The 13495-nt window shown below is 38.6% G+C and overlaps 1 protein-coding gene across 2 annotated transcripts in view; it reads left to right on the top strand.

Moving 5' to 3' along the window:
* commd10 (COMM domain containing 10) overlaps positions 1-13495 on the top strand; it is a 66468-nt gene that overhangs the window by 3683 nt on the left and 49290 nt on the right. For both annotated transcript variants that reach the window (XM_085475830.1, XM_085475831.1), the window contains exons 3-5: positions 357-467; positions 786-941; positions 3548-3658. In XM_085475830.1, coding sequence (XP_085331956.1) covers positions 357-467; positions 786-941; positions 3548-3658 — 378 coding nt within the window. The remainder of the gene's footprint in view (positions 1-356; positions 468-785; positions 942-3547; positions 3659-13495) is intronic.

Below are 13495 nucleotides of genomic sequence, written 5' to 3'. Positions count from 1 at the left end.
TACTGCAATGTTCCACATTTTGCTTTAAAAATATCCAAAATAAAACTATAATAAAAATCTGTTTGTTGACTGAACTGACTGTCACTCACGAGTGGCAGCAGAGGAGCTGCGCGCAGCAAAACATTAGTGTGAGTAACATGAGATTAATACTGTATGTTGCTTATGAATATAAGCTCCTTTCAAGGAAAACCTTTGTTGTTGTCAGACTTGTCAGATTAACACTGACACCCACATACTGTGTTTTAAAGCTTATTCTGAAAATGTTTTGATTGTCAAGCAGACAGTGTCTTTTCGTTCATATATTTAGTTATTATTTCAGGATGCTTTTACATTGCATTGGATTTTTTTCTACACAGGGAGAGCGGACGTTCAGTGAGGAAGAGGAGGAAAAACTCCAGGCTGCTCTCTCATTGGATAAAAATGCTCTCAACCTAGTCTTGGAAACTTCTGCCTTTATATTAGAGCAAGTGAGTGGTCACATTGTTTTTCCTGCAGTGCACATAAAAAGTGACTCAAATGATGCACATTTTGCATATTTTCTAAATATCTTAATATGGGGAGATTGGCATGGAGTGTGTACTGTAGCTTTTGAATCACACAGTGAGCCTATTTCTCCACCTGGGGTCACTGTTGTGTTGCGAGTAGTTGTATTTCCAATGTTGTGTTTGGTATTAGATTAAATGGATTGTTCTTTTATAACTGTAACTGCACAATAACCCGATATAAATGAATACATTTGATGCTGATTAACACATCCTGTCCTCTTCTCTCATCACCTTTACTAGGCAGTGTATCATAATGTAAAGCCAGCCTCTTTGCAACAACAGCTGGAGATGGTCCATCTAACCCCAGAGAAGGCTGAGGTGTTCTCTCAGACCTGGGCAACTACTGGACCCGAACTGGTGGAGAAACTGAAATGTAATTTGTTTGCCCCGAAGAAGGTACAGTCTAAGGTTTTTTTTTGTCCTCGTTAGCATCAGACTGCTTATTTTTATTTAGCAGAATATACACAGCAAACCCTTTACAGTTTGTTATTTATGTTTTACAAACAATATATCCAAACAAGAGTTTTACCACTGATGCAGAAACTACATTGCTTGTTTACGGTGCTTGTAAACCAGTTATTCTTGTCATTCATGCACCAGTTGTGCCTGTGCTGGTGTAAATGAGAAATTTCAGTTGCAGTAAGTCTGTGGAGGAACAGTAAAAGCAAGCAACACTGTACACAGTGTAATATTCTTTTGGGAACATTATTAGTGTTGATATACCTGAACTTTGACTACACCTGCTATAACGTCTTTAAAACCCAAAGCCGCCCGTTCTATTTTATTTTCATCGCGAGCCGAGTTCTATTGAATTCATAATGTGATACTGAATTGAAAATAAGCATCAGACTGTCCACATTAAGACTGACCTGCTTTTGTGTGAATTCTTTCCAGCCATATGGATTACAAAGACTTCTTTCAAAGCTCACACAAGTTATTTCATTAATTTCTAAACTTGTTTCGCTCTATAACTTGATTAAAGAGCGACACTTCAAACAGCATTCCTTTCAGAGACGAGGGAATTAAGATCAAACGCGGAATAAATACTCAGCATGTACACATCAGTCACATTATGCTGGGGCCGTTGCTGTTGTCAGACATTTATATGTCTCACCTGCTCGTGTCTGGCAAATCTTCCCCTCGCTCCCTAATGAATTTATACATGGAAGGATGTGACAGCTATTGATCCTTGAGAATAGAGTCGTAATTATACTAATACTGTAATAATTCAATTAATATGTTTTGTCTCACATGCACATTTGAGATTAAATTGAGTCTCATATTCATACACACCATTTCTATTCAGCAGGCATCTTGTCATTTCTGCCACATGCTCATTGAACATAAAGCCATAAATTTCTTATTTCTTGCTCAATATCAAAACTGGGTGTGAAAAATAAAGCTACAAGTATTAGTCAACCAACTGAACGTTAACTGGCTTCGCTTTTGATTAAGCAATTAATTGCGCGTATCAAAGAATTTGTAGAGTTCAGCCTCTGGAATATCAGGACTTGGTTCTTTTTTTTCTTCACTGATAATATCACAATTGTAAATGCAATATCTTTGGTTGGTTGGACAAAAAGCTGACATTTGAAGATCCCACCTTGGGCAATTATAAATGACATTTTCCACTGTGTTCTGGCATTTTACAGAGCAAACGACAAAACAATCAGCAGATGAATCAATAAGGAAAATAACTGCGAGATGTAGCTGTAAGCTCAGTGCTCGTGTCAAATATACGTGTGTGTGTCATGATTGACAAATTAAGTAAATCGTTTTTTGAATGCACAGCAGAAACGAGCAACGGTCTTACAAATAATCACAGACCGCATCACCCCAGCGATCTAAATAGTTGTGAGAACTAAATACCAAAATAATATAAATGTCACACATGTGGGAACAGGACCTCAAGTTAATCTCTATGCTTGCTACTGGCTGTTGTGTGATTGAATGGGCTATTTGCTGTTTTAATTAAGAATTAAGAATTTTTCCTTCATGTGAGGTTGTCGGGACAGTTCCTTTCATTCCCTGTTTTTTTTATCTAAAAATGAGCAAACTGACCGACGATCAAGCAGATAAAGCAGAAATGTGTTAGAAAGCAATGCCTATGTAATGTACTATTAGAATGCTCATTTATTTTGACCGATCTTATGCAAGATAATAAAATATGCAGGTGTTTATTAAATGTATTCAGATTTATTCCTTTACATGTAAAGAAACTTAAAGACCAACGACCGCAGAGTTGTAATGTTTATTCCTGCTAATTTGAATGTTTCTGCAGTATAAATAAACGTATTTCAGTCCTTCCCCACCTCACACCTGTGCTGTGATGCATCCACAACCAATAAGTCACACATGGTTTATTATTATGGCCTCTCCCTGCATCATAAAACACTTAACTGCCCCGCCTTGACTCACCGCTGCTAATCTATCACACTGCTTCAGCTGACTGGTGAAGTGTCTGTCATTAAATCAGCCAAGCAGGTGGGGGAATTGGTGAGGTTGGTATAAGGAGACGCTGCAAGTTTTACAAGTTCACATCACATCACGCAGACCGTCTTTTTTTTCACTTTTGTTGGAGAAAAGTTTGGATGAAGGGATAAAGTAAAAGTCTACACAAATGTGGCCATGCAGCAAATAGCAGTTTTCCTTTGTCCTTGTAACAAAGCAATATGGCAAAATGTTAACACGAACAGATGAAATATTGAAAAGTCTAGTGCAATGCTGATTAATTTGACTAATAAGTGCTTTGGAAACATAAAACAGTAAAAAAAAAAAAGAGGGAAAAACACTGAGAAGGAAATGAAGGATAATAAAAAAATCAGGTCAAAAGTACCAAGATAATGAGGATGAGGCAGAAGTAATAATAAAATAGCAATTATTTTATGGGAAAAACACTTTTTTAAGTCTTTGAAAAGCTGCCTGAGGCAGTTATTAAACTGAAGTGTGAGGCTTTATTTTTACGGTTATGTTAATTCTAAAACTCTGTTTGTGTGTTTCAGCTGGAGTATGTTGGCTGGCAGTTGAACCTGCAGATGGCTCAGTCCAGCCATGCCAGACTGAAGTCTCCCAGTGCTGTCCTCCAGCTGGGGCTCCAGGGTGAAGACTCTGAGGTATGGACACATACAGACAGTCTGCTTTTCTTATAGCTTTACTTATCTATTGTAAACATCCTATTTGCTCCAAGACTTATTGTGCACTTTGATCACAGAGCTGTTCTTTGTAAATGTCAATTAAGAGGCACCATCAGTCTTTCTCTGTTCTTTTGCTAATCCCTCTGGTCTCTGTCTTGACCCAGAGGTAGACTTGCATCTAGCTCCAGGGTAACTGTAGTGTATGGATCAGAGATCAGGGAGCTTGTTATCAGAAACCTCGTGGGTCCTTTTGTTCTCTTGAGAGACTTATTGTGTGGTTGAAATTGGTCAGTGTGTTGGGGCATTGTTTTGTTACCAGCACTGAATTGTTTGAATGCCCAGCATCTAAGCTCTGGTGGAATATGATTTAGTCTCGGCGCCTGCCTTATTCAGGTCACTAGTGAGTTTCTTCATTAAGATTCTTAATAGGCAAGTTTTACCCACAAATAGTAGGACAAATAATTAAGCAGAAATCTAATTAACCTTAAATATTTTCTCTTCTAAAGGAAAACTCCAAGAAGCATGAGCTACATATTGTTTTGACCTTTTGTTTTCTATCAAAGCATTTTCCTGTTTCTATTTATTTTTATTCAGAGTTTGTTTGGATCCCAATTAGCTAAAACCATGTACTTACTCTGATAACTGAGACCTCATGAGCCTCCCTCACTCATTTATTCTTTTTCCACTGGGAGAGGTAGAGCTCTGTAGCTGTAGTGGAAGCAATCAGAACTCAAAAGACAGTGTCTTTTTAACATTAAATGATTTTCAACCTTTGAAGTTTGAGATTTAATTGAAACATTTTCTTGAGTCTTAATGATTTAATTCTCCTAACAAGCTCAGCCTCAAACATGAACACATACTTAGTGAAATGTTGTTGATTTTATTTTATTTTATTTTTTTTTGAGAAATACTTGAAATGTATTCTGCCGACTATGAGTGGTGCACACGACTTTTGTTTGTTGGCACAGATACTAAAAATTGATTTTTGGTCTTTGGGCACTTGAACGGTTTCTTGTAAAGCAGTTTTTGTCTCAGAATGGTGAGACTGATTATCCCCACAGCCTGGATAGTGGTGTTCCAGCTGACTAGTCAAGTGTCTTTCTCGCACACTGCTTTGTATTCAGACCCTAGAGAATGTCGGCTCAGTCTGAACGTAGAATTAGGCATGACATATTCAAATTGCTGTCATCTTAAATGCGGCCCTATAGGCGTTAGCCAGAAAAAAATATGTGTTTTGCTTTATCTTTGTGAATGCAACAGCGGTACGTTATTTTATTTTTTTGTGGTTTTCTTCTGTGTTCTCCCTAGGCTTTGCAGAAGAGGTATTAATTTATTTAAATCCACTTGCACAATTTCCCTTGTGGGAGGAGATAGCTGGGGGGCTAAAACAAGGCTGGTTAAAAGTGTTAACTTCACTGAACATCATTGAGGTGCACGTTCACCGTTGACCTACAGGGGGCACTGTTGCCTCACAGTTTGGTAAGCAGCCCTCAGGGGCAGTGAAGTGTCTGAGATGGATAAGATTCCTCGTTTAAGTTTGTATTAAGGTACTTTGAGCGTGCACTTTTCTTTTAAATTTCCATTGGTGCTTTCTGATTAGAGTTTCTTGACAGTAAGTTTGTTTGCTTCCAAACTCTGAGAATCCCTCAGTAAAACTTTTGAGATGTCAAAACACTGCAATGACAGAGAAGTAAATTAGTTGTGAATAGAAATGAAATTCTGCTGCAAGTGTCATACTAATTACAGCACAGATTTATAGCACCGTCACTGCTGGCTGTCTAATGGCGAGGGGAAGGGAAAACAGCAAATGGAAGAAAGCAGAGAATTAAGAGGTGACAAGGACAGAAATATTGAAATATAAAGGTGAGAGAGGGAGTGAAAACAAGTAAAACAATTAAAGAGGATAGAAATACTGAAGAAAATTGGGATCAAGAACAGAAAGCAAAAGATGTGTAAGGGGATGGCAACAGTGGCACTTTGTGTTTTATTGATTGCTTGGAACCTAAGTGGAGAGTAAGACTCTCTCATCCGACTGGCCTCCTACTTCATTAGCACTCTTCCTGAGGAGGAGGACTGCCAGGGGGCTTCACATCTCATTCTCCAAACTATATGTGACGTACAGTGTATCTGCAGTAGAGTGGATAAGATGTTAGATGGCATACTTGAAATTAAAAGTGAGTGGAGTGGATTTTTATATTTGTTTCTGTGTTTTATTGAAGTATATAATATCAGGGGAAGATCTTCATAACACCCTCTGTCTCTAAAGTGTGTGGACCAACACGGAATTTATGGATTATAGTTTCTGTTTCAATAATTGTGTGACCTCACCCATGTGAGATGATATTTTCCTCATAACTGAATTTGTATCGGGTTTGGTGAAAAGTTGCTGTTTCAGATATGAAAACCGAGGAAGCACTGCAGTACATCGGCACAAGGCATAAATGTCTTCTCATGCACTCCTTAATATTTCAGGAGTGAGAGCTCTAGTTTACCCTCATAAGGACCGGTGAGATTGGCCTCGTTCAGTGAAGGTATGACGCAAGACCTGTTGCATTGTTATCCCAGTGGGGAGGGGGCTGAGACAGAAAAATGACTTGATTGATCTGCTGTCAAAAGGAAAGAAAAGTTTGGGGGAAAACTTGATGCGAGCAGATGATGGAAGGGAGAAGATCAGGATGCAGCAGAAGGTGATAGCAAGGACAAACAATAGAGAAAAGACTACAAAGAAAACTCGAGAACGGCAACTGAAAGATGAGAGTGAGAATTTGCTGAAATTTTTTATGCAGTTTGCATTAGGCTATGTGAAGTCCTCTTAATAGTCGTGTGTATGGCATGCGACTTTACAACAGGAAGTGTTTCTGAGCTTCTGAGAAACAGGAATGTCTGCTTTTATCTGTATTTCGAGAAGGTTTTTGTTGGCATGCTAGCTAGACTGCAGATAACCCGATTAAACATTTCCAGCTGCATAGACCTTGAGATATAAATGCATAGTTTTTTCCATTTTATGTCAGAGGTGTGTTGTTTGTGAGACTTTTGCCTTTAGAGAAATAATGATGTGTAAAACAGATACTGGCTTTCTACCCAGCATCTGCTGTATGCATACTGGACTGCTTGAGTTTGTAGAACCAAATGGACATCTCCCTTTCATTCTCCAAGTTACTGACTTTATCCTTCAGTGCAAAACTTTTTGAAAATCTTCAAATATGCCGGTAGGTTATGAATGAAAGAAATTGACAAAAAAAACAAGATTCTTAGTTTCATAAATTTATGTATTTGCATCTCTAGTACAACAAACCAACATGCTAACAAACCAGATGGCACAATTTTGTACAGCAGCAGAGACAAAAACGTAAGTGTTGAAAACTTGAGGAAGTGAGATCTTTTTTTTAGCCATATGTTTTCATGATCACACCATGACTGGGCCACAAAGTATTTAACAAGATATCATTATTTTTCTGTGATTATTGAATTTGTAAAAAGACACAGCTCACAGAAAGCAAACATGCAAGAGGAGAATATTTCAATAATAGATAAAAGAAAGGCAAAGATAAAAAGGGCGCTGAAAGTAAAACATTAAAGTGAATTATTCTTGAACTAAACTGCAGGAACTCTGCATTATTCACATCTTTATTTATCTTATTTATCTCTGAGGTGCGGAAACACTGGCTGCCTCTCAAAAGCAAAGGATTTGAACGCAAACCAGACAGTGTGAAAAACTAAGTAAAGTTAATGCTTTCACAGGAGTTATGAGGGTAAGTAGCAGCCATGTACTGTTTATTAAATCAAGTAGTTGTCAAGCATGGTGTTGGAGGTGTGACGATTTTGGTTTGTTCTGCAGCCACAGCAACCTCATAGTCACTGAGTCGACCATGAACTCCTCTGTCTAATGTGAGGCCATCTGTCCGACAGCTGAAGCTAGGCAATATTTTGTTTTGGTACAGGACAATCATGCCAAGCATACCGGCAACAGAATGGCTGAAAAACGAAATAGTCAAGGTGTTGCAGTTGTCCGGTCAAAGTCAAGACCTCATCCTGACTTAAGTGCTGTGCCAGGACCTTAAGAGAGCTGTGGGGAAACAAATGACCTCAATAAACTGAAGCTGTAAAAAAGAGCGCGCCAAAATTCCTTCACAATGATTGAACGACTAATAAAGTTACACAGCAAACAATTCAGGTTATTTCTGCTGAAGCTGGTTTTGTTTAATCTCGGGGTTTGTTTAATCACACTAAATAAATAATGGCTTTATGTGATGTTATGTGCCATATGTTGTTGATCTGACCTGGCACTGAATTAATTTTTAGACCAATACGAGTAGATTTTTTTAAAACTTATGCCCTGTATAAAACATTTAAATTGACAGATAGTGTACCTTCATTGTGCCATGACTGTGATCATATTTAGGAACTGTGTTTGACATCGTATAGAAGAAAGATTGTCTGAATCTCAGTGTTTAGACCAGAGTGAAGCCTGAGTTTTTAGAGCACAAGAATTATTTGTACATATTCCAACTTCATTATTTGAAATTTTGGGCATGTTTTGTATTGGCAGCCATAATTTCTAAAGTATATGTATGAGACAAAAAAAAAATAAAGACACAGTATCAAACGATCCTTTTAAGCATATGATGTAAGGTAAGCATTTGCAGGGCCATTAGTCATACTCAAAATATTTGGCCACAGAATAAGCAGCTTAGTGTAAACACGTCAATCAGTTGCACTATTAATTTGTGCGGCACAACGCTTTGGGAATAGGACAGAGAGAAAACCCACTTCTGATGGAGGCTTTTTGAGGAGGCTTTAAGCACTGCTAAGGATGTAATATCCACTCACTCATTTAAAGGAGCACACTGGATCTTTTTCTGTTTTGAAAGGCTCGGATAAATAATTCGATGAAAAGACAGATATTCCATGGAGGAAAGTACAAGTGGCTATACTCAAGTGGGCACAGCCTGCATTTGTTTAAAATTTTTGTTAGCTTGTAAAACAATATTACAAATCAGCCTTTTGACCCCTTTTAGCGGTGCTACTTGCGACCACCTTAAGATAGACTGATTCATTTAAAAAACCTTTGGATGCTTAACTTTGTTTTCTAAACATAGATTCATAAAACGGAAATTCTGATGTCTTAAAATTAAAATCTTTTACCGCTCTTGGTGTCTGTCTCTATCTTTTGGCGTTAGGATGAGCCACTGCCCTGCTGACCAAAGGCTAGGGTGAAAATTATAATACGGAACATCCACTTGCAAGGCAGACTAATAAATTAAAGACAAAGGGAGAGAGGGCGTTTGCTGTGGCTGCACCCAGACTGTGGAACAGTTTACCTCCTCACGTCAGACTCTCCAAAAGCCTAGAAACTTTTAAAACCGCTCTTAAAACTCACCTCTTTTCATTGGCTTTTAGAAAGGTTTAATTTATTTGTTTTATATATTTTTATTTTATTTTTATCAGCGAGGTGTTATTTGTTCTATTGTATTTTTATCTGTATTTACTGTACAGCACTTTGGTCAGCCTTGGTTGTTTTTAAATGTGCTCTATAAATAAACTTGACTTGACTTGACAGACTCTGTCGATTTTAATATTTATTGTGCACATGCTAGGCTGCAAAAGCACGGGGTAAGAGCTAGTGAGCTAATGTACCCTCTACATGCTGGCTCTGACTTCAAAGGATATCTTTGCTTGATAGCTTCAGACAGACTTGATGAGAATTGATAAAGCAAAGCTCTTCTGAGTTTTTAAGCCTCAAAGGGGAAAAAATGTACTAAATGCAGCTTTGAGACAAATCCCAGACTTTTCCCAACAGATTTTTCTTATGTTCTTCCTATGGCCTATTCAATCAAAAACTTGTAAGCGGGAATAGCTTTTCCCCTAGAGCTGGAGTTTCCACTGGACGCCGCCCAAGTACTTGTTTCATTCAGTCTTGTTGTTTTTCATTTCACTATGGGGCTCAAGTGACTGGTTGATACAACACCCTGCTGGCCTTAGAGCCTCCTCACTCTAAAAAACTTTTAACGATAAAAATAAAATGTTTCTTTAAACTCAAACAGTTTTAACAAACCTAGGGATGTCCTCCCCATTATAAATAAGAGGGAATATATACACATGAAGGAGAGAAGAGGAGAAGCTCAAACTAGAGGAGGATCTTCTCTAAGTGTCTGTCACCTGAGATAATAGGAATTTGTTTTGGGGGGTTTTGTAATTTGTAATTATAAATTGAAAATGGCAAATATTTGCTATATCTGGCTTCTCAAATGTAAATGTTTGCTGTTTTTTATCGTTTAACTTTAACAGATGTTTAGTTTGATAAAAGGAGCAATTTGAGAATTTTACTGTGGGCTTCAGAAAACAAGGATTTATCACAGTTTCTGACAGTTTGTAGACTAATCAATTAATTGATTGAAAAATGTAGCTAGAGTAAGTGTAGAGAAAATACTTTCTTAATTAAAAGAAGTTCAGAGGTTAGAGATTAGGGTCAGCACCTCTGATCTCATAGAGATACAGTATTTCACTCCTGGTAATTTCAGTCCACTAACAGATTACATTTTTATTAACAAGTGTCTCCTCTGGTCCTGTTTTCAATGTCTGGGCTCGCTTTAGACCTCACAATCTCAGCTTTTTGCTATATAAATCATGTTTAAATGCATCTGTCATTTTAACTGTACTCACCTGCTTCTTAAATGTCACAGAGTACAAACAGATCACTATAGTATAACACAAAACTGTAACCAAAGTAAAACAGTCAACAGTCCACTTGTTGTAGCGTCTGGAAAGGGAACAATTGAGCTTGTTTTGCGTCACTGTTCCTGAAGGATGGTGGATGATGCTGTGGTAGTTTAAACAGCTCTCAATAAAATTTGGACTCGGGAGAGCGGCTTCTTTCTCGTAGGCAGAGTGTTTCTAAGCATCAAATAAGCTTGCTGTTAATTGTGCTCATTCCTAGGCAAGTGCTTCTTTTCAGAAAGAGCATATTTCTGATTCCTGATTCACATTTCTGGGTCTTATTCTGTCTGATTCTTCCAAATTTGCATAGTTTTACTCCAGTCCACGCTTTCAGCACTTTTCCTTTTTATCGATCCCCAAATAAATTTCACGACCTACTTTTTTTTCTCTCCTATCTTTTATTTGTGATTTTTTTATGAGTGAATCTCATAAATTTGTATTATTATTTTTTTTTGTGTGTCAAGTTGTCCCTAGCTAGCTCCAAACTATAAGACAACTAAATGTAGTTTGTGGAAACCTGCTTGTTTTTCTTATCAAGGCATCCAACATGAAAGAGTTTTTTTGTTGTGTGATTCTAATTTATTTTCTCTGTTTTGGCATATAGCACCGGTGCTGTAATGACGGAGGAATGAAAGCTCTGTGCTCGAAAGCACACAACAATACACACTCGGCACACGTTTTGAGCCCTCTCGGTGAAGGCTGTGACTTTATTTATTAACACTGTGTGATGAGGCACGCAATTAAACATCCCTTTTTGACTTCTGCGAGGAGGTGCTGTGATCAGAGCCTCCCTGAACATCCCTGCTTGCCTCACGTGTCTCTGTCAAACCGGCATCACGAAGATGCCAGGCAAACTTTGAACGCAATTCAAAGTCCTCCTGACAAGTTACGTAAGGCCTCATTCTTGCCTCCCACATGCTGTCGTCATGTAGACCCAAAAAACAACTCATCCGGTGTAGATCCAACCTTTTCATTTTTCCATTTGAGGGATTACATGGCCCAATCAATATATTTGAGAGCTTTGATGTAAATGGTACCACGTTCAAATCCTTCACACCAAGCCACCCACCAGCCGGGAAGGACAAAAGCAGCTTTGTCTCAGTCTCTACTTGCCTTGCTCTACATGTCCCAAGATGCTTTGTTGCTTTGTGTGCACATCTTTTTAAGGGTCTCCCTTTCTCTCTCCATCTCTCTCTGTCTCGTTCTCCATCTCTCCCTCGCCCTTCCACTTTCCCACTGGTGATTTGTTTTTCTCCTCTGGGATTTGGGATCCCATTCATTCAGAGTGCATTGTTCAGCTCTTATCCATTCTAGTGGATGGGCCCCGAGATGCAGAATGGGTGACTGTGGGTCCTCTCGTCTCTGCCTTCGCTCTCTCTCTCTCTCTCTCTCTTTCTCCCCCCAACTTCTCGCCACCCCACTCCTTGCTGCTTGCCATACGATGATGTCATGGCTCCTATTTGCTCCGGGGGTACCCATTGATTCGATCTCCCCATTACACACTCTCTATATCTCTCCTGTCCACCCCGCTCTCTCCCCAACCTCCACTCCTGTTTTCCTCAGCCAATCCCCTTCCCAAATTCTTTCGCCTCTTAAAAGGCGCCTGGGGGATTTGGGTATGTTTGGATGTTGTTTAGCACACCCACGGTACATGCTTGACACCCAGATAGGCGAACCGTCAACCCTGCAAATCCAACTGCAACTTCCACTTAAATCTCATTGATTTAACGTCGCCCTTTTATTCTCACATCTCCCACTCCTGTGATCAGCTTTTATTTCTCTTTGGTTATTCAGCCTGTTTTGTTTTACACCCAATTTGTGAAGTAATCATTAATCCCCTGTTAATCTGTTGGCCATTTTGTAGAAGCTGGTGGAAATGCTTAAGAGTGCCATTTTCAGATGTGCGTGTGTGTTTTTTCTGTTCATCGTTTCATTTTTTTTTGGCATTTATTTTTGAGAAGATGCTCTGCTACTTGGCTGAACTATTTGAGTTTAAACAAGACGCACTGATTGCAGAAGCATAGAGCCAAATCACATCCATTCATTCCAGTGAAAGTTATCTGATAGGCATACAGAATGAAAAGGCTGTTTTTGCTTTATTCAAATGCCAGATATTGATAGTAATGTAGACATATCGTCGCATCAGGAACAGGTTTGGATGTTTATTCTTCTGGTTTCTATTGTATTTGTCGCTGTGTTCTTTTGTTTTCCGAGCTGTCTTTGTCGGCTTGCATCACACTGTGACGAGATGTAATCACAATGAAAGGATCTGAGCTATAGGCTTTTTGCCTGCCTTGAAATAATGATTATAATGAGTGGGTTGCAGCCTGACACTGATATATGATAGGGCAAAGACTGCTCCCTCTGCCTATATCAACAAATTGTCACCAGTTTCTTATTGAATGCCCACCCTCTTTGATGATACACTGGTATTTGACTGTTGGAAGATAAAGCAGTACTTTTGAAATTACTTTATATGTTCAGAGTGGAATTTATTTGCTTCACCTGCACCATGGGTATAGATGTATACACAGTACACATGTATAGACGTATATGGATTCAATTAGGCTCTTGACTGCAACTGTAAAGCACCAGTGGAACACCAAATGTTGCTCCTGCTGTGCAGACAGCTGTATTGACTGATCAGAAGCATATGCGATCCGTTGCATTTGTGAGATGGACAAATAAACACGATTTTCTATAAAACCTGTTTTCTGATTTAACAAAAATGAATCAAGCATCTCAAATGGTGTCTAAAAACAGGAAGCCGTACAAGAAATGGCCATTTTAAATACACAGTATTGTACTGTAATACACGACATCTCTGTCTGTGTGTTGCAAGTACATCTTAGGTGGCTGAAGGTACATATCAGAGATCATGATGTCATCATGTTTCCTAGCAACCACTTAGTAATAGGCTAAAATGACCTCTTTTGTGCCTATATGTACCTACAGCTCTCTAAAAAGCTTTGAATCATTTTCATTTCATAGTCATCTGCACCAAGAGGCCAAACGCTACTGTAGCATGGACGTGTAGTGATTAAAGAACAAAGAAATATAACTCCAATCAAGAAAACAAACAAAAAAACGCTGGGACGC

The sequence above is a fragment of the Copadichromis virginalis genome, linkage group LG12, assembly GCF_057382275.1.
Source record: "Copadichromis virginalis isolate Kocher_CV1m ecotype Utaka linkage group LG12, C_Virginalis_male_GT1.1, whole genome shotgun sequence".
In the NCBI taxonomy this organism is placed as follows: Eukaryota; Metazoa; Chordata; class Actinopteri; order Cichliformes; family Cichlidae; genus Copadichromis; species Copadichromis virginalis.
This window is presented reverse-complemented; position numbering and strand designations above follow the sequence as displayed.